The sequence below is a fragment of the Gossypium hirsutum genome, chromosome D13 (genome assembly GCF_007990345.1).
Source record: "Gossypium hirsutum isolate 1008001.06 chromosome D13, Gossypium_hirsutum_v2.1, whole genome shotgun sequence".
NCBI classification, from domain to species: Eukaryota; Viridiplantae; Streptophyta; class Magnoliopsida; order Malvales; family Malvaceae; genus Gossypium; species Gossypium hirsutum.
The window spans coordinates 3,926,023-3,947,754 of record NC_053449.1 but is presented as its reverse complement, the minus strand read 5'-3'; the positions used below and the strand labels follow the sequence as shown (position 1 = coordinate 3,947,754).

Sequence of the window (21,732 nt, the reverse complement as noted above, 5' to 3'; positions counted from 1 at the left end):
ATGACTCCTATTTTCAGTCAAATTTGAGAAATAATCTTTTAGTTAAACTCTGTTCATTTGTTTCAGTCAAATACTGATTAGTTTAGATTATTTTATTATTATTTGACATATGAATTTAGCCTATAAATAGGCTCTTTTACAACCTTAGTAAAAATACACCCATTAGATATTAGAACTCATAACACATTTAGAGAATTTTGTGTTTACGTTTTGAGGGTTCTTTATTTTCGGGTTTTCGAGGTTTAGTTTTTTATCTCAATCTTTTGTACTCTTCATTCTTTTGCCATTATAATAAAATTATCTTTGCCCGTGGTTTTTTATCCTCTTTGGAGAAGGTTTTCTATGTTAAATTTGTGTGTTCAATTTCTCAATTTATTCCGCTATTTTTACTTGTTGCTTAATCGGGTCGATCCCTAACATAGATAAACTTAAGTTCATAATTCATCATAAATCTTTATTATAACTCCATGAGTAATGAAAATCTCACTTTAACTCTTTTTCCAACAAAAATGAAAAAATTACAATTTAATCCTTGTACTATTCAAAATTTCCAATTTAGTCCCAAAAGTGATTTTCATCACACAAAATCACATTATAATCCATTTCATGTCAAATAATCCATAATAATTAATATTCTCATATTCGGATAATTGTATACATTAGTCCTCGTAGTTTTCAAAATTTGCAATTTGGTCTTTTTTGTTATATTTTCACTTTAGCAATTCTTTTAACCTGCTTCTATCTCCAATGTTAAATTTCTTTCATAAAAGTCTCATCTGAGTCATTCTATAAATTTTCTCATCGATATTCAAGCCCGAAATTATGTCACATGTCATTTTAGAATTTTTGAGACATTACAAAAATTCATGTATAAAATTAATATTTATCCCAAATATTTGTTTTTTCATTTTATTAGAGTTTCACTGGAAGTTGATATCACACGTATATTTGGGGAGGGGGGATAGAGTGTGATACCTAATTCGCTGGTGGTACAAATTTCGTATGTATCGTAGTAAAGGCATGTCAGTTGGGGATTGTTGGTTTGGCTAGTGTGTTGGGTGGTGGGATTAGTGATTGCAATAGGATTTTGGGGGATGGTCACTTCAGAATGAGTCATGTCATCAATGTTCATTGCATAAATTGTTGAGGCCTAAAGAAGATGATGGAGAATGGTTGTTCATACGGTGGTAAAGTGCTGAAAGCCACTCAATAAGAAGATAGATTAAAAATCCATCATTAAGAAGAAAAGTTTCTGAAGTAGAAGAAAGCCCTCTTTTAAGGATAATGAAGGGAATTTATAAGCAAGGTTGACTGCCTTGGCACCAAATCTTGGCACTTGGACTTGTTGTGATCTATCTTATGAGATACAAGATATCCTTTCTAGCTAGGTGGGGAAGAGAAGCAAAAGGACTAACGTGGATTTGATGAGGCTCCACATGTGCTTCATGAAAGGGAGAGTCTAAACAACTACCTTTGATGAGGTAAATTGGAGACACTCCATTTTTCGAGCATTGCGTGCTACTCATAGATGAGGTAAACAAACAAAAACTAATATATATCATATAGTATATAGTATATATATTAGCATTCACATTATTGTCAATGTAGGATGACATAAATTTGAGCGTGCTGAACTCCGTTTATCCTTCTATTTAAGGGTCTGGAAGAATTATGATTTCTTTTAAGCAATTGTATAAAAAATTGACCATATCATTAAACCATGCTTATCAAAGCATCATTAATGGACCATACCAGAATCTTTCTTAAATTTATGTCAAAAATCCACCAAAGGATTGTATTATGCAAATACTAAAAAATAATGGAAAAGAAAGAGCAGATTTGGCATTGGCTACCGAAAGGCCAAAACAGTTATTACGCGATTCTAAGCGGAAACTCGGGAATATATCTATGGAGGGGCACGCATTTTACATTTTTACACTTCTTACATTTAGCACGCCGCATTTTCCTGAGAAAGTGATGGAAAATATCTTGCGCAATACATTTTGAAAGCGGAAAGAAAAAGAAAAACGAAAGAAAAAGAAAAAGAAAAGAAAGAAAGAAAAGAGGGATAATGGAAACAGAGGTAAAAGAAAGAAACGTTGAGGAATCTAGAGGGAATAAGAGGTTTACCGAAACGCCTCCTGATGATGATTGCTGCCCAATTTGCTTTGGTTCTTTCACCGTTCCTTGTCGATCAAATTGTGGCCATTGGTATTGTGGTAATTCTTCTATTTCCTCCTTTTTATTTGGATGTTACATGTCTTAGGTTTGGTCCTTGAGAAAATTTTCAAAGGAAATAGGGTCTGTGCCATGAAATTTGCAAGTGATGTTCAAATTTTAGTTGCAAGCATGAATTAAGATTCGTGAATATATATATATACATTTTTTTTTCATCAGAGTTTTTCTCATATTACTTAACATCTTGAATTCATAGGAAGCTATCTGTAGGAAACCATTCTCAAACAAACTTCCAAACTAATAATCATCGGACATGACATGCATGAGAAGACTTAAACCAAGATAAAATTCGGAGAAAATACATACATAGTATAGACATTATGTGATCTTAAAATTTCGAGCTCGAATATTAAATTTGCTATCATATTATTTATGGGCTGATGTCCTGTTTGCGGCATGAATTAGGTGGTACATTGCTTGAAGAAAAGAATCCGTGCTACTAGGAAACAAGTTTCCTTTGCCTCATTGCTTTCTCTCTTTTTTTTTTTTTTAAAAAAAAAACTTTTTAAAGAATTATAGAGAAGGTGGACGCTTTTTATGGGATCTTTGCCTGCATATTTCTTTCTCGTATAAGTTACACTGTACGAGCATTTTCAGCGAGGATTTGTTTCCTTTTCTTTATATATATTGGTTCTGTTGCTTGGACTCTTCATTTCTTCTTGAAGCATCCGCGTTCGACACATTTTTAGACATATGGATATAAAGATATGACCATTGGCCTCCAAGATCTTTCAAATACACGGAAAATTTTTAAAAATTCTAACCATGCTGGTGTCAGATACATTCGAGTCCTTGTAACTTAATGGGATTGACATTCAATCATGTGGACATGATTAGATGCTAGAAATTTACCTCAACTTACGGATCATAAGAGGGAGGGGAGGTGTCACAGAGTTTGGCGTTTGCGCTGTTTGTATTTGACTGAGTTGCTGCTGCGTTCTGTGTTTGACATTGCTGTCATTCTTCTACCAAAAGCTTGTTCATTTGACGTAGTTATTGCTATAGCGAACTCAGACTTGCTTTTGGAGTAAAGGGTTGAGTTATTTGTCCATAAATACTCCCGAACGACATACATATATGATCTTGAATCAACTTTCCTCAAATCGGTTCTTTCAACTTGTTCCCACTCCTTTCTGGTTTTGGCAGGCAGTTGCATTTTGCAATTCTGGAACTATTCATCAGCATCCATGCCATGCAAGTGCCCCATGTGTGCTTGCAAGATTGTTAACTTGATGCCCGAGGCATCGCTGCAACAACAACAGGACCAAGATGTTACTCAGGTACTTAAAAGCGTACAGAGGTATAACCTTCTCTTTGTAGGAGGTGCGCTCGGATACATTCAGGTATTTCTGCTAGTCTTTAGCCTTTAATAGGCTGAGTTTGCAAAGTGATTTTGTTGTTTATTTTTCGCCACATTATGTGAATGTTTTGTTCAGTTGCAAGCAGGCCACTAACATTTTTTTCCTTCTCTTCTTAGCAGAAACTACGTCAGTTACCATTCTTCATGAAGAAAATATTCCAAGGATTGATGGATCCTGATGCAAATGACACATATATTGCTGAGATGCGCCTTTTTGCAGTTAAGCTGATTCAATATTTACCAGAAATTTCTTTTTCTTCTGTAAATGTATCGGTTGAGAGAGGCATCATGTGTATTTACGTTGAATGAGTTGGTCATGTCACTAAAACAAGCTTCATGACTGTTTTTACTGCTTTTTAAAACTCTTTTCTTCTATCTGTCATGTTTGCAGATGGTATTAAGTATCATCTACAGAGCCACACCTTTTGATTTCCTTCCAACAGGTATCCTCTTTTAAAATTGAGACACCTTATCATCCATAGGAGACGATTTGATGATTATTGTTACATTAGGATATGATGTTTGCAGGGGGCGTTGGAATCGGAAGAGTGTTTGATTTTTCCGCCATTACTCTGGTACTCATCCTGCGTTTGGTCGGCATCTATCGCAGAAGGCGACTTATGCGACGTGTGAGGCAGGTAGCAACTGTTGAACTTTTACAGGAAGGAACTTAGTTTCTATGATCGGTAACACATGTTTATGCCCTTCCCCTTGCCGTTCCTGAATAGCTGTAAATATGAATCATGTGTGAAGAAGGCTACACTAGGTTTTGTACAGAAGAGGAATGTGGTTTCAGACTTCTGACTGTGAATGTGATTGAGTAGCATGTATGTATGTATGTACGTATGTATGTAGGTATGTATGAATGAATGTATGTATGTATGTATGTAACGGGGGCACTATTCGTGTTGCGTTTTGTGTGGCAGCTGTTTTCATTGTTTTGGTATGTGTATGTAGAAGTGTATATAAAAACGTTGATAGTAGGCAAGCTGCTTTTCGACCTTGTATGATTATATTAGTTATATAAGGTCTTAAATGTTCATTATTATCCAAGGTGTACGTCTAAAATTTACTTGAAAATTTCGATTCCAACTCGAATTCGATTGAACATTAAAAAAAAATTATCAGTTTGCCCAAACTCGTCTAACTTGAACCTAACCCAAATGACCTGAATAAGTGCTAAAAGAATAGAAGCAGGCCTTAACAAGTGCTAAAAGAACAGCAGGCTTTATAAACTTTTCATACCAAGTCAAGATTCTACATTTTATACCAAATTTTGTAAGAAAGACAAAAGGGGAATTGAGCAGTCTGGGTCTAAATTTCCTATGTATGAAAAGCCTCATTAGAATCAAGAATTGGTTCAAGCCTCGGATTTTTGTACAGTTTGAATTTTGCTGGAATTCTTCCTCTGCTTCCGTTGAAACCCGAGGAAGATTTAGTTAAATCAACATGACACCTACGATAAAGGGCTACGGTTTTCATTATTCGTCTGCGATTTTCATTAGCTGGAAAACCCATACCTAGGTAAAGAGATCCTAATCAAGAAAGCCTGAACCAAGCAACACTATCTCAATACGAAATGGCAAAAAAGACAATTGAAGCTCTTAACTATCATTGGTTATCTGCACCTGCATTGCGCATTTCCAGATAACATCAGATATCCATCTCAAGACATGAAAAGAATAAAAGCATGCCAAAGAGCCGACAGACACAACGTACCAGTGGTGTCTGATTGGAACATCTTACGGTATCGCCTCCTCTCCTCATTGCGCCGATCATTGATCTGCTCACCAAGTTTTATTGCATAAACAGATTTGTTTTGTAAAATATGTAATGCTACAAGATAGGAGTAATTCGATTTTATTTGCTAACCTTTTTCATAGCAGCAGCAAGCTCTTTCTTTATACCACCTGAAATACAATATATTGCAGAAGTCGTGAAAAAAAGTCTCAAGAAGTTCCACAAATTAACAACATCAACAACATAACGATACAAGCTGCCTTGATCTAGTCAATCCCATTTCGCATTCAAAAAGTTCAAAAAAAGGGTAATGATACGATTGTAGCCAAATCAAGGTTCACCACTAACCATCATTTGGCTCCAATTGCAAAGCTTTCTTGAAGCTTTCACCAGCAGCATCAACATCATTAAGTGCCATGTTTGCCTGCAGAAAGTATTGGAAATCATTAGGACCGTAATGTGCTTGAATGGACCAAAAGTGCAGAGCATAAAGAACATAACCAAGTAGCAAACCCGTAAAGGTAGCTTCTAAGGAAGGTCTATGGTTATGCATCTAAACATTTTTTTTCCCTTGACAGATGATAAACTCAGACCAAGTACACACCAAAGCCGACAGCATCCAAGGGATCAAAAACTATTACCAAGGAGAGATACTAACCTGGCCTTGGCGAAACAAGGCTTTCACATTGTTTTCTCCATCACGCATAGCAAACTCTGTGTCCAACAGTGCACCTTTAAGATCCCCTAGTTTCAGTTTACAAGCCTAAAGCAACATAACTTACCAAGTATTAGAAAAAAAAATGTAAGATGACTACCATCAGTCCAAATTACAAGTTGGCGGACAAGATAAGAATAAAGTTATATTTTCTAACATGGTATTTAGAAAGTAAATATAGTGCCCAACAATTGATGGATTCAGTCAAAGAGTGAAGAATGAAGCTTACAGAGCTATTTGTGAATATCTGAGATTTTGTCTTCCGCAAACTTGAAGTCTTCTCTGCAGAGCCACAACATAATATACATAGACCGACCATGGTGCGTTAGGATTCATACTACTTAAAAAGTGAAAGAAGATACCGTGTAGACCAAAAGAAAATAGACATCACCTTCATCGATCCCGTCTTTCTCCCAGCAGATATCTAAGTAGCGTAGAGCCTTTCGGTATTTTCTGAGTGCCATCTTGTAGTCTTGTTTCTATTAAAGGACATCCGTTAGCACAAAAAGAGACCATCTTGAAATTTCGCGTTAAACAAGAAGGTTGCGCGCAACTGCTATGTGGTATTTAACCCGTTACTGCACTAATAAACTGATGTGGATGCTTTTATTGCAATAGGAGTTTTTAATTTTATTTATTTATTATATCAGGTTTTATTAAGAGTTTTAGTTTTACTTATTTTCTCTATTATATTAAGTTTTTATTTCCTTCATAAACTCTAAGTTAAGAATTCTATTAGGACTCTTTTCTTTGTTATTAACGATCTATATGAAATAAAGAGATAAGCAATTATTCTATAAAAAAAACGTTATTTTGAGAGGGGGTTCAGTCAACGACGAATCTGCCTTTTGAGTAACCATAGGTCGAAGCAAGAATTCTTTCTCGTCTAGACTTGTGACTAGATCCTACGCCAAGGCACATAACATAAGCATGCATAATCCCATTACCTTATAATGTTCATTTCCAAAAGCCTTGATAGATTCCACAGCAGTCATCCACCAAGAGAGCTCATCAGGGCTCTCATCGAGGTCAGCTGGCCAATCGGCATAAGCATCACCGTCATTGAAAAAATTGGATATCGCATCATCTGCCCCCTCTGGGATTTCTCCACAATCGACAATTGTAACATCGACGGTGGGACAATCACCTTCACCAGTTGTTACGTGTTCAATTGAACGAACGACTCCCATTCCTTTGACAACCTTGCCAAATACAACATGTTTCCCATCTAAATGAGAAGTGCGAGTTGTAGTGATGAAGAACTGAGAACCGTTTGTGTTAGGACCAGCATTCGCCATTGATAACATCCCTTTCCTTTCATGTTTCATATCAAAATTTTCATCTTCGAATTTCAAACCGTAAATTGACTCTCCTCCAGTACCATCTCCAGCAGATATATCTCCACCTTGTACCATAAATCCTTTAATAACCCGATGAAAACGACCTCCCTGAAATGAAAACACATATATCGTTCAATCCCAACAAAAATAAAATTCCCATCCAAAGTCATGCATGATCTCTTAACATTGAAATTCCTATTCATACACATTTTATGCAATATGCTACTTGCATTACAATGACATATCCAATTTTTGAAGATCAAAAGTACAGGCTTATATCATATTGTTTGAGTCCAAGAATGAATATGGAATAACTTTTCTGGAAAATGGAAATTAAAATCAAGATCATGAATATGATTTAAGTCAAAGCAAGTACCCCCTAAGTTTTTCTATTTCTAGGTCTCAAAACCAGCACTACGGCGTAAGAGCATTTCATAGACAAACCATTGGTAGCATCACAAAAAGTTAGATGACATCTCTACTTTCTTCCATCTGATTAAAGATGAGTTAACATGGCATTACTAAAGCAAAAAAGATGAGAACAATTGAACCTTAATGACATGCTGGTTGCCAGAAACTGATGTCAAGGAATGTTGAGGATGATCAAAAAGATTGAAGCTTTTAGTATAGAATGAAGAAACAATCACAGAAAAACCTCATAAACTTGGAGATTGACACAAGTAAACAACCAAAACAAAATTCCAAGTGATTCCAGATATTCTTGTTCAAAAGATCCATCAGCAAAATCAGGAAACAAGTAACAACAACAAGAAGATTCAAGTTGACAACAAATAATCAGCATGAATTACTTATATACAACATCAGGAAAAAAAAAATCAATCTTTCATTCCAAGAACACAAAGAAAAGAAAATCCCATGACTTCGGACAAGTTCAAAGGCACAAAAGCCATTTCATACAACCATAAGCAAAACCAACAAAGACCCAGAAAGCAAAATCCTTACAACAAGGTAAAACAAAAAGGGAGAGAAAGAGAAGAAGGGACCTTGTAGTGGAGAGGAACAGCAGTGTTAGGGCCAATGCCCTTTTCACCAGTGCAAAGAGCCCTAAAATTCTCTGCAGTTTTGGGTACTACATCATTGAACAGTTCCACTATTATCCTTCCTTCAAGCTCCTCTCCAATGCTTATATGCAAATAACATCGTTGCCTCCTCATCATACTCATACTATAATAATCTCCCTTTTCTTTCCTTTCTTTCTCTCTTTTGTACCTATACATACATACACATATATAAATAAAAAAAATTACCTACTCTTTCTCTCTAGGGACTTCCATCCGTAAAACCCTAGTCCCACTATTTTCTCTTTTTTAATTTATTTATTATCCATTAAAAAAATTGGGGTCTGTGACTCTTTGAAGTTTCGGCGAGGCACTGGTCTGCTGCTCCCCCTTCTCTCTCTCACTGCTTATTTTTTTCTTTTTTGTGTATAAAATAATTGAACAATAACCCCTTTTTTATGTCTTTCCTTTTCTTTCAGGGGGCATTGATTGCCTTCTATAAATGATTTGATTGTTTTTACACCTCATAAGACAGGCAGCATACGGAGAGATGTCAGCCATGATTGAGAGATTCTGCTTTGTATTGTACTTTGTACGCAAAGACAAATCTTGGGATTTTGTTTTTGATTTTGTTGATAGATTTTTAATTCATCAAACCCTACACCAAAATTGTCAGCTTCAGATAATCAACTTATAATTGATTGGTTAAATAACCTTAATGTTGCGCACAACGTGTTTGTTAATATGTCAATGTAAGATGTTTGGTTAAGCTGCCACATTTTTGGCTTTTTCTGTGTCTTTTTTAATAATTAAATCATATTCCACTTAATTACATGTTTAATTCTATGTCTAACTCCTCTTAAAATATAATGTGTCAATCTAATCCATTTTAACCACTCGATTCAATAAAAAAAATTAAATTTGGGTCTTCCCTAAAAATTAATATTTCAATTTAGTCTGTTTTAACATTAAAGCTCTAAAAAATGTTTTCTTAAAAATAATGGCACTAATATGTTCAAATAGCTATTATCTCTAATTATTTCGGTTAAAATAATGAAGCTAAATTTTTCTTAAAAATGAACATTTTAATTTATCGTGGCTATATAGATTTTTGTGTATATATTAAAAAGATGTTTTTAGGGGGAAAATTATGTATCTATATAGAAAAAGAATGCCCACTTCTCTCATTGATCCTTTTATTATGCTCATATTTAGAATTTAAGCTTTATATTTTAATTTGACATAATTTCGTCATTTACTTTTACAATGATATTAGTTAATCCAAATTGTTAACATCTTTAATTGTTCTAATTAAAATATTGACGTGAATTTTTTTAAAGCATTATTCAACACACAAAAAAAATCTATTTCGAATATGATAAGTTGGAATGAGTATTTTAACTAAAATAATTAAATGGATCAACTCTTTGGACTAACTTGATATTATAAAAGTACAAGAACCATATTAAAATATAGATACTAAATCCTAAATTTAAACATAGTAGTGGGATAATGACCATAAGTTGACCTAAAACAATCTATGTCTAAAACAATCATTTATCTTTTGATTTCATAAAAAATTTGATATCTTTTTTTTTTAACTAGCAAATTTGAATTTTTAAATCTGAAAAGTAAATGACTAAATTCTTGAAAATAAAAGTATGAGTGACCAAATTTCGAATCTACCAAGAATATAAGAATTTAAAACCTATTTTAACTTTTAACTTTTAACTTTCAACTTTTTACTTAAAAAAAAAGTAACCCAATGAGAAACACGGGGTACCGTACTAGTTTAATCCTTGATTTTAAAAATCAGATAAGTAATTGAACCGCTTAAACCATCAATTCTTAATTCGAACATCAATCTGTTTAATTAAATAAAATATAAAAATATTTATAAATTATAAAAATTAATTTAACTGATTCAACCGCCCAACCAACTAATATATACTAGCCAATATCCAACTTAAGTGATTTAAGTCTCAATCCAATCTGACTCTACCGCCATTGTTTAACCTAATCGTATTGTCAAAAGTACATGTAGTGGAATGCGATTGAATGGGAAGCCCACCCAAGGTGGAATTGTGGGGGCTTTCATAGGCAAAAAGCAGGAAAAACAAAACAAAAAACAAAGGCTAACCCGATTTACAAATTAGCTAGGTGGTGGAGGGTTTTAACAACTTTGCATGTTGCCACTTATGAATGATGATGGCCTATGTTATGGATGTGAATATTGAGTCCACGTAAGCTTGACTCTAACATGCCTATTGCCTTTTACAAGAGAGTGGAGGGGATGACAATGAACTTTCCACTTTCATTGGTATTTCAAGATTTGTGGGAAACTATGATAATTAATAAACTAATTATTTTTTGGGCATAATGTTTCCTAATAAATAACATCTTGTTTTGAAGGATCTGTCTTTTCTGATGTACTCACTGCTCTCTAGGCTGATATATTAGGAAATTTGGTTTGATTGGAAACTTGCATGCACTCATATTAAACAAAGGGACCCTCATATATTCTTTTCCATGTTGAAACCAACACCTTGAATATACTGTTATGAGTCAGTAGGTACAGCATCCAGCTTTAATTTCAATGCCTTGAGGTCAACATCATACTCTATTTCTTGGTTCAATTTGCGACGTTTTTAATTCCACATCGTTGATATTAACATTGGTGGTGGCATTTGAGGCTTGTTTTTCCCTATCAATCAACTTTTCAAGCTGCCAACAGCTGCTGATCATATTGCAACAAAATATCACTCCATTTAGCCTCTTTACTGTGCTGAAATTTGATGTATTAATTTTTGTCCTTTAATTTCATAGTTTCTCTGATTTTATAATTTCATCATTGACATAATGAGTATGAGCTCCATATTCAAAAAATACTTCTCCTTTCATCATTTTTAATGATTTTTATGGTCTCAAATCGATGGCCCCCCTATTATGCATGCTTTTGCTATGTCCCAGAGTGCACATTTTCATTTTCAAATTACCATTTGTGCTCTAAATTAAAAATTTATTGATATGGTGTCTCATTACGCTAGTTTAGTGATAACATTGCGTGGATTTAGATTTATAGTTCTGTAACCCATTCTTATCACGATTGTAATGCACACTTAAATATTATTATTTTATGCATATATATTTAATTTTTTTTCATATTTAATAATTGAATAATAATTAATTTTTATTACTCATGTATCAATATATATTTAATTTCCCCAAAAATATTATTTAAGTTTAAGGTTTATATGAGACTGTTATCTAAGGTTTGGCCATCGAGAGCCTTGTGTCGTGAGCCATGAATTGAAACTTGTGATGAACGCACACAAAATGTCTCATGAAGGTCAACTGATTAAATGGGGCTCATTTGATCCACTTTAACTGGCCTAATTCATGGAACATATAAGTAAACCCATCTACAAAATGTTTCAGTGGCTCGGTGAAACGTTCCAATAAAACTACAGTTATCATGGTGAATATTATGTAATCATAAGGGATAAGATTGTATAGCGTTTACATCCCTTAAAAATCTTATCTTGCAGATAGGCTTTAATATCGACCATCGATGTAATTTAATCTTGCCGTTGGATTTGGGGAACTCAATTATAAATAGAGGTCCTCCCTCTCATTTGAAATCACTCTATTGTAATTCTTCAAAATTAATAGAAATATTTTGAGAGCATTTACTTAAACACTTAGTTTGCCTATTTTTCTTGTGGTTGTTTAGTTCGTTTTTTTGTTTTTTCGCTTGAGAGTTTACTTCCGCTTTATTTCGGTACCTTAGAGAAATTCCTTTGAGAATTCTTGTTTTTTTTAGAGATAGGCTGACTTAGGCGGATTTGAAGTAAAGGAATCATCTAAGGCTTGCTGTTTGCCAAACTAAAGTTCTAGCCTCGTGACCCTTGCATGTTCTTTCTAATTAAGCTTGTATTTGAAGTTTCCAATTGTAACACCCTTATACTCGGCCTGACTACCGAATCAAGTATAGAAATGCTACATTGATTGTAAGAAACTCTAATAGTAATATCTAAATAAATATAGCATTATATTTTACACATTGATTCTATTATTTTAGTATATTAATTATTGGTATTCAGGATAAGTCAAGATAAAATTTTTCACCTGTTCTTTTATTTAGAACAATATAAAGAAAAATAAGGACTATTGTGAAAATCAAGGGACATGGTCATGTCGCCAGGCCGTGTGGATCTCTGTGACCGTGTGGTTCAACGATATTTTCTTCCAATATCCACATGGCCATGTGGTTAGCCTGTGTGGGTCACATGGTCGTGTGGTTGACCCGTGTGGATTTCAAGAACCGTGTTTAAGTTTGAAATTTAAGGGATAATTTTCCCAATTAATCCATCATATTTTACCCATTTTAGTCCCTATTCAATTTGTCAAATTAAACTAAACCAATCTACAATTTAAGCATATAAATCACTTGTAACATTAACATAATATCATACACCACAAGCATAGAGATTTTTATTAAGTTTTCAAATTACTAAAGTTTGCATTTTAGTTTTCCATTCACATTTTCACATTCCAAACTAGATCAAAATTTAGTGTCATACTCTTCCCCAAACTTGGCAATGTGATAAGATGAACTAACCATGACCTCAGTCCTAACTTTCCAATTCTATCTTCAACCTACGCGTTAAATCGGTGAAGACTTAGTAAGTACAACAAGAATTAAAACCATTAATGTAACAATTAATATAATTTATTTCATAATACATTTCATACATCAATTATACTCAATGCCATCATTAAATTAATTCTTTTCAATGTAAACACTTACCTTAACTTGCCTTACCACACTAATCATTCATGTTATTCACTCTTTTATTTCGTTGCCCATTGTAGACTAAACAGAAAAAGTTAGGATATACAGAACATATGTAGAGTTGCACCGAAGTGCGTTAATAGAACAGAGATACACAAAGTGCTATATCAGAACAGAGGGCACAGTAGTGTAATACAGAACGAAGAGTGCGTTATATTTCCATTGATGACATGCCACCTATATCCTAATGGTTCTTATCTCATCTATGTGGGCAATGCTTTTGGACCATAACATTTACTCAATTAGCAAGTATGCTATAACTTTTCACCTTTCACAATTTAGTCCCTATTTGCATAAATACACTATAATTTGTAAATTTCATTACACATTTGATGTTCATAACATCATATCTTTAATATTCTTCATTTAAGCCCTCTTCTAAACATTTCAAATATCATAACATATTTTGTTTAATCTATAATTTAGTCCCCTTTTCCACTATCATCATAAATTACTACAATTTCCTAACATAAACTAAAATTTGAATCACACCCATTAATATTCATTAATGAATTCTACACATGACATTAATAGATTAATAATTAAACTATTTAGGTAACAAAATTTATAACTAAATTGGAATTAGACAATGTAAAATTATTGAAGTACTTATAACCAAGGCTTGGATGATATGTTTTTCTTTCTCTTTACTCCTTGATCAGCTCTTTTCCTTTGTTTTCAATTTGATCCTTATCTTTTCTCTCTTTTTCTTGATTCCATATCATAACACATAACATTTACATGTTAAAATCATAGTCATATAACAATTATATACTATTTTATTAAAATAAACATGAATTCATGAAGATTTCATCATCTCTTACCTTAGCCTCTTGAAATCCAAACCTAATTCTTACTTTCTCTCTCCTTCAATACATCTATAGAAATTCTTCTCATGAAAATAGGGTGTCTACTACTCTTCTCTATACTACTCTTCTCTATTGTTTTTATTAGGAAAACATCAAAAAAATGGAAGAATTTAAGCTTGGAATGGCTCAAAAATGGTGGAAGGACCTATTTGGAATAATAATAAAAGTTTGATGGAAGGCTTAATGGGTTGTGACGTTTTTGGCTTCCCAAGCAAGGATAAAAGCTTTTCACCTTTTCTCTATATGTCTACATAATTCTTTAAAAAATATCTTCTAATTAAATAATTAAATATTAATTTTTGCAATTTGTGTAACAGCCCGACTTTGGGCCTAGTCGGAACAGTGGTTTCAGGACCACAAATTCGACGAGAAAAAATTTATTTTAAAATTATGACATGGGTTGCATTATGATAGGAAGGTTCCATGAAAATACTGATATGAAAATTTTATCAATTTAGTAATTAATTAAGGAAAGGACCTATTTGTATAAAATGTAGAAATTGAATTCTAGAAGCTAAAAGGGTTAAATAGCTATGAAATTCAAAACTAGAGGTCCTTATATGGTAAATAGACTATCAATCAAAAGATGGTAGATTTTTTATGGATGAATCATCCATGGAATTTGAGAAAAAGAAAAGGACTAAATTGGAATTTGGGGAAATTAAAAGATGATAATTAATTACATGAACATATAATCTTTTCTATCATCTTCTTCCCCCAAAATTTACATGGAAACCCTAGGAGAGAGAAAAGAGACTTTCTTGGCATAAATTGGTAAGTAATCGTGTCCCATTTTTAATAATTTTTATATTTTTGATATCGAGATAAAATGTTCTCTCTATTTTGAGGATTTATTTGAAAAGTTATCAAGGTATGGAAATTTTGCCATGGATGAACATGCTGAAAATTGAAATTTTATGGTAGAAAATGAAAGGTTGTTAGTAAATAGACAACTTTCACAAAGTGATTTTGGGTGAAATTGAGATTTAGGGACTAAATGGTAAACTTGTGAAATTCAAAGGAAAATTCTAATTTTTGTGAAATCTATGGACTGTTATAGATACATGTGAATTTTAGTTAGGCTTGAAAAGGGGATTGAATTGCATGAATTTCATTTTTTGAGCCTAGGGAAGAAATAGGAATTAATGAAAAGTTTAGGGGAAAAAATGTAATTTTTCCAAAGAGTGATTTTTGAACTAAATTGAATAATGTGAGTGTTAAATAAGTTAAATATGTTGTTATAAATCAATAAAGACGAGAAATTGACCTTAATCGATAAAAAGAAAAGTGAGAAAAAGTGAAAATTTATGAAAGAGTACATTCAGCAACAAAATAGTTTAGACAACAACAGTTGTGTGACTTTGAAAAATCACTAAAAATGGTGGAACTTGAATTAGAGACTGAATAATATATGAAATTAAAGCTAAATGAGTCTATTTTCACATAAAAAAAGAGCAAGCAAAAGAGTTTTATATTATGAGATATTTGAGTTTTAGTGAGACAGGGCCAGAATGATTTCGAAATCCCCTGTTGTGAATTTGGAAAATCATTAAAAATTATACAAAAATAATTATGGTCTAAATTTTATATGTTTAGAATCCTAAATGAGTCTATTTTCAAAAAAACAAACAAGAATATTATCAGAATTTTTTACAATGAGATAAGTAATTTTTAGTACAGAGAGGTCAGAACTGTCAAGCAGTGAAATAGGGGAAACTTTAAAGAATAAACTGTACTTATTGGCTAAGACAAAAATTCTGAAAATTTTACGGTAAGAATATATGTGAGTCTAGTTTCAGGAAAAATTAACGGATCTTAATTTGGAGCTCTGTATCTCGAGATATAAATAAATTAGTGACTCTGACTCAGACAGCTTGAATTTAGATACAGGAAAATAATGACAGTATGGATAATGTTGTTTAAATGTGTTATACGCATTAAGGATGTGGAATGGAGAGGAGGAGGAAAATTGGGAAATATATGAATGATCCTTATATTTGTGTATTATTGGTCATGGTTTAAGCTCGTGTGTGAAAATAAAGTTTCATAGTATGCGTGTATGGTTTATTTGGTATATGATTTGGCATGAAGTAATGTCATGAATGGTTTATGAATTAACACATGTTGGTAAGTGTGATACATGAATAAATGTTGTGCTCATCCATGCTTATAATGCTTATGCTATATGTGTATTTGGCTAACATATTTGGTGTACATGCTTAGGCTTTGGCCAAGTAGTGGCTGGATTATGCCACGTTAAATTTATAAGTTATGCATTGAAATGATAAGTACCTAATTGGAAATATGCTTGTGATCATGAAAAGGGTGGTAAGGTTTAAATTATGTAATCTTTAGTGAAATGGTTTATCATGTGGTTAGTTCCAAAAAGAGTTATGTTTAAATACACTAGCTTGCGACTATGGTTGATTGATATGTTTATATCTTGTGTGATGTGCATAGGAAACGAGTGTGGAAAGGTAATGAAATAGTAAGTTCATACTTGAAGTGTAAAATGACAAAAAAGGCGATGATGAGTTGAATTGATGTTGTTATTTAAGCTAAAGTGATATTTTCATTGCAAAAATTGAGAATTTCATAAATGTGTTAATGAATGGTATAATCGATAAACGTTGACTTAAATGGTAAATGCGTATTAGTATTGAACTTAATGATTTGAATTGTGAACATGAGAAATTTATGAATTGAATGAAATGGAAATGAAGCATTAAATTATTAAGACTTGTGAATTGAATGAAATGAAAATGAAGTATTGAATTATTAAGACTTGTGAATTGCATGAATATGTATCAGGTCTCGTAGGCCCTATTTATTATGAATATAATATTTTGAGGATATATTATAAAGAATTATAAAAGCATGTTGATAATTTGAAAGTTTTAATTTAGATGAAATTTTATAACTCGGTTAAATATGTTTACAAGTGTATGTGTTCTGGTAATGCCTCGTACCCTATTCCGGTGTCGAATACGGGGAAGGGGTGTTACAATTTGACCCTCCAATCATCTTTTAGCACAATTCAATCTTTAATTATTAAGTTTCCATAATTATCTTATTTAACCTATTACTATTTTATCATTTATCTTTTTCATAACACCATATATGAATCACATTCTACTTAGTAAAATTTCATCTCTAATTCTTCCTCCTTTCCACCAATTCCATAGAATTTCTCTTCACTTTTTAATTTCCTACTTTTGCCACAACACTTTGTATTCTTCTACAATTTGGTCAATATCTTAAATTAAGTTTTCTCATCTAAAAAGCATTTTCTAATTTCCTATCGTCTTCAACTACATTCTAGATTAACACTCAAATTTCATGGTTTATTCTTTTAAAAAATTCACTAATATTTCGTAACTCGGCATAGCACCATACCTAGCTCTAAGGCATAATAAGGATGTTACACCGATATTACCCATTATTTGAACTTTGCTAATTTATTTTGAAATTGTTATTGTTTTCCTTTGTCTTGAAGTGATCAACACATTTATAATTATGTGTTTCATGGATTCATTGACAAATTTATGGAGCTTTTCCATCAATTAAAACACCCAGGTTTGTTCATTGTGTGCTTATATGCATTTCTCACCTAAAGTGGATATAACAAGTTAGTGAAGTTTGCGACCTTATTGTCATGGAGGTTATAAGTTTGGTACGTTGGTTTGGATTATTTTTCCTACTCATTTGTTCAGGTTTTTACTTATTTTCCTTGAGTGCTCTAGTAGGAAGGTAGTTTGATTACATTTGCAAAAAAAGCAAAGGCCCGCGAAAGGTTTATAACAAAACCCATAGGCGGTTACACCCCACGGACAGTAAACACCTAGTATACTTATTTATACTTGCATATACATGCATATCTATATGAGTTTGAGAAGGAGAAACCATGAAGGGTCCCCACGAGTGCTTATACCCCTCTTGCATATATATATGTTCATATAGTGTATATTGTTAAAGAAGGAGCCCACGAGAGACTTCCACAGATATTCACATCTACTGTTTATATTTATGTCATATTTATAAATTCTACATGCCATACCTATGGTTCTGCGTTCCTCATATAATTCGGGTTGATTTGGTCGATAGTAGTGATTTGACACAATTTTCGTCTCATAAATCCAAGCAGAGTAAACTTGATGTTCATAATTTTCCACATCTTGTGTTCATATACCAATTCCATAAATTTTATGTATATACGGGTAATGATTCATTTTGGACTCATATTTTCTCTTGTCAAGATTTTGCCCGTTGAATCATTAAAAATATCGATGGATACATAGGTAGTACACACAAGGTGTACAAAACTATAATATGTCAATTCATGTAACACACCTAACCCATATCTGTCGCCAGAATAGGGTTACGGAGCATTACCAGAGTTTACGGATCAAATACAATTATTTCATAACATTTACTATTCATATCCGAAATCAAACATATATAATCATAATGTCCCCTATGTAGGCTCTTGAGGCCCATATTACACATTATAATTAAGTCAGAATTAAATCGGAATCTCAGAGAATTTTTCACGAAATTTCAAAATTTTGCCTAGGTGCAAGGAACACACGCCCGTGTGGCCAGGCCGTGTGGCTCACACGGCCAAATGACACGCCCGCGTCTTAGGCTATGTGGGTATTCGATGTGAGGCACACGGTCGTGTCCCAGCCCGTGTCCATACACGTGTAACTCTTTGACTTAGGTTACACGGCCAAACCACACGCCCGTGTGCTAGGCCGTGTGAACAGTTTAATTTTCAATAATTAGGTACAGGGAACACAAGGCCAAGACACAGCCCGTGTGTCACACAGGGCTGAGACACACGTCCGTGTCTCTACCCGTGTGAAACTACCTGAGCATTCTGTTTCTCAATTTTTAAGATATAGGGGGCACACGGCTAAACCACACGCCCGTGCGCATGGCCGTGTGTCACACACCGCTAAGACATACGCCCGTGTCTCCGCCCGTGTGGATGAAACTAGGTCATTTTCTAGATCATTTTTCTCACCCAGTTTTTCCTTCCACCTACAACAACAATTAAACACATTCACAAACCAATTCATAACCCTCAAACCAAGCCAAAAACTAATTCTTATGCATATTATACCATCATACTTATTCAAATATCCAATCTACCAAATTGATCATATACTCATTTAAGCATGTTCATACCTAGTATACCTATCAACCAATCCAAGCACACACATTCCCAACATAATATAATTTTTCATATGTATACATCAAAACATGCCATCACTAGCCATTCCAATGGCTAATTACAACAAAAACATTTATTTATCAATATTGGTCTATTAACCTATACATGTCATTATACCAAAAGTATTTTAACTAATTGTACCAAAATGAGTTGAATAGTGTGATCTTACTCCGACCTGCTTTCAACATTTACGAGTTTCTGGGTTCTATAAAATAGAGGAAATAAAATAAAGTAAGTATTTAAATGCTTGGTAAGTTCATATAACTGGAAATTTAACTTACCATTCATTTCTATTAAAGTAAACATACAAAATGTATCCAAGAATTTTGTCTAATAGCCTAAACATCCAACTTCATCAAACATGTTAGTCATTGAATTCACACAATTGTCAAGAAACATGAATAAGCTAATCATGTAATAACTTTCATATACATATTCTTTTTTTTTATCATATTTCCATATAACATGTACATTTTTCTTATCATATTTCCATATAACATGTTCATTTTCATAACAAATCATCTCAAGTTCAGTTTAGCCCATGGCGGAACTTTGTCCGTTGAATTTATTTGAAATATCGATGGACACACATGTAGCAAACTTAAAGTGTACAAAACTGTAATCCGTTAATTCATATTCAGGGGTACTCATTAGAGCACATAATCAGGAAACACTCTCTCGAGCCATATAACAGGAAGCTCATGTGAACCATGTAACGGGAAGCTTATCTGGGCTATAACAGGAAACTCATAAGAGTTTAAAACAGAAAGCTCATGTGAGCTTAACAGGTAACTCCGAAGAGCTATTATCAAGAAGCTCCAGATAGTCGTATATCAAGAAGTTCAAGTGAGCCTATATCGGGAAGCTCACAAAAGCCTATATCGAGACGCTCATAAAGAGCTACGGTATGTCCGCAATACATGCAAGATTAATACCGATCATATAGCAAGACGCTCACAAAGAGCTGCGGTATGTCCGTAACACATGCAGGATCAATACCGATTGGGATGCTCATAAGAACCATATAACGGGAAGCTCGAGAGGGCTTATAACAGGATGCTCGTAAGAGCTATGGTGTGTTTGTAACATATACAGAATCACAACCAATAGAAAATCCTGTATCCATCAAATTCCATGTATTCAAACCAAACTTAACATTTATCGGGTATTGTCAGATATAATGTTAATTTCATATTCATAGCAACAATAAAATCACATACACAACTCAAGCATTTAAATATACACAATTTAGTTACACGAACTTACCTCGTCACTTGCTCGTACACGAAAATCTACTAATCCGACACTTTTTTTCCTCGATCCAATTCCAAACTTGGTCTATCTGGATCTATACGAGTAAATTTAACTCAATTAAATACATTTCATATTCAATTTAATCCAATTTACATCTTAGGAAAAAGTACCATTTTTCCCCCATACTTTTGATAAATTCCAATTTCGTCTCTAGGCTTGAAAATTGGAATTCTTGCAATCTAATCTTTATTCCAAGCCTAACCAAATTTTCGTGTAACATTTACAGCCCATGAATTTCACAAAAATTTAGAAATTTTCTATGAATTTTACATCTTTTCAATTTAGTCCATAAATCACAATGTCACGAAAATTTCCTTTGCAAAAGTTGTTTATCTATCAACAACCTTTCATTTTCTACCATGAATTTTAAATTTCAGCGTACTTATCCACAGAAAACTTTTAATACTTTGATAACTTTGCAAATTAATCCCCAAATTAACTAGATTAAGTTATTACGATCTCGAAAATATAAAAATTACCAAAAACGGTACAAGATTACTTATCCAATTAAGCTTGCTTGAATTTCTTTCTCTTAGCTAGGGTTTCCATAGAAAATTTGGGGAAGATGATGAAATAAAATTATTTTATTCAATTAATTAAATTATCATCTTTTAATTTTTTAACTTTCTAATTCAATCTTTTCTTTTCTTAAATTTCCATAGATGAGTCATTATGATTATCTACTAACTCCATTTAATGGTCTAATTGTCATATAAGGACCTCAAGTTTTGAATTTCATAGCTATTTACTACCTATAGCTACTAGAATTTAACTTTCGCATTTTATGCAATTTGGTCCTTTCTATAGTTTAACATGTAATCGGTAAAATTTTCGTAATAAAATTTTCATATGAATTCTCTACCATAATGCAAACCATGCAATAATATTAAAATAATTTTTCTGTCTAACTTGAATTTGTGATCCTTAAACCATTGTTCCGATTTAATTGAAAACTGGTTGTTACAATTCTTATTCAGGAATACTCATACGAGCACATAAACGGGAAGCTCTTTCTCGAGCCATATAACGGGAAGCTCAAAAGAGCC

General features: G+C 33.0%; 2 protein-coding genes across 2 annotated transcripts; one reads left to right on the top strand and one right to left on the bottom strand.

Moving 5' to 3' along the window:
• The first annotated feature begins 1,996 nt into the window (after positions 1-1,996).
• On the top strand, positions 1,997-4,646 carry LOC107942869 (E3 ubiquitin-protein ligase RNF170). The gene is made up of 5 exons (XM_041110017.1): positions 1,997-2,219; positions 3,385-3,581; positions 3,716-3,817; positions 3,990-4,041; positions 4,127-4,646. The coding sequence occupies exons 1-5, from the start codon at positions 2,072-2,074 to the stop codon at positions 4,270-4,272; spliced, it is 645 nt and encodes a 214-aa protein (XP_040965951.1). The 5' UTR covers positions 1,997-2,071; the 3' UTR covers positions 4,273-4,646.
• Positions 4,647-4,809: 163 nt separating this feature from the next.
• On the bottom strand, positions 4,810-9,061 carry LOC107942868 (peptidyl-prolyl cis-trans isomerase CYP40). Its single transcript, XM_016876599.2, has 9 exons — positions 8,398-9,061; positions 7,001-7,501; positions 6,445-6,532; positions 6,283-6,335; positions 5,997-6,101; positions 5,687-5,762; positions 5,471-5,508; positions 5,318-5,381; positions 4,810-5,226 (listed from the first exon to the last, which is right to left on the bottom strand). Exons 1-9 carry the CDS (start codon positions 8,629-8,631, stop codon positions 5,210-5,212), a joined length of 1,176 nt encoding a protein of 391 aa, XP_016732088.2. The 5' UTR covers positions 8,632-9,061; the 3' UTR covers positions 4,810-5,209.
• Positions 9,062-21,732: the final 12,671 nt, after the last annotated feature.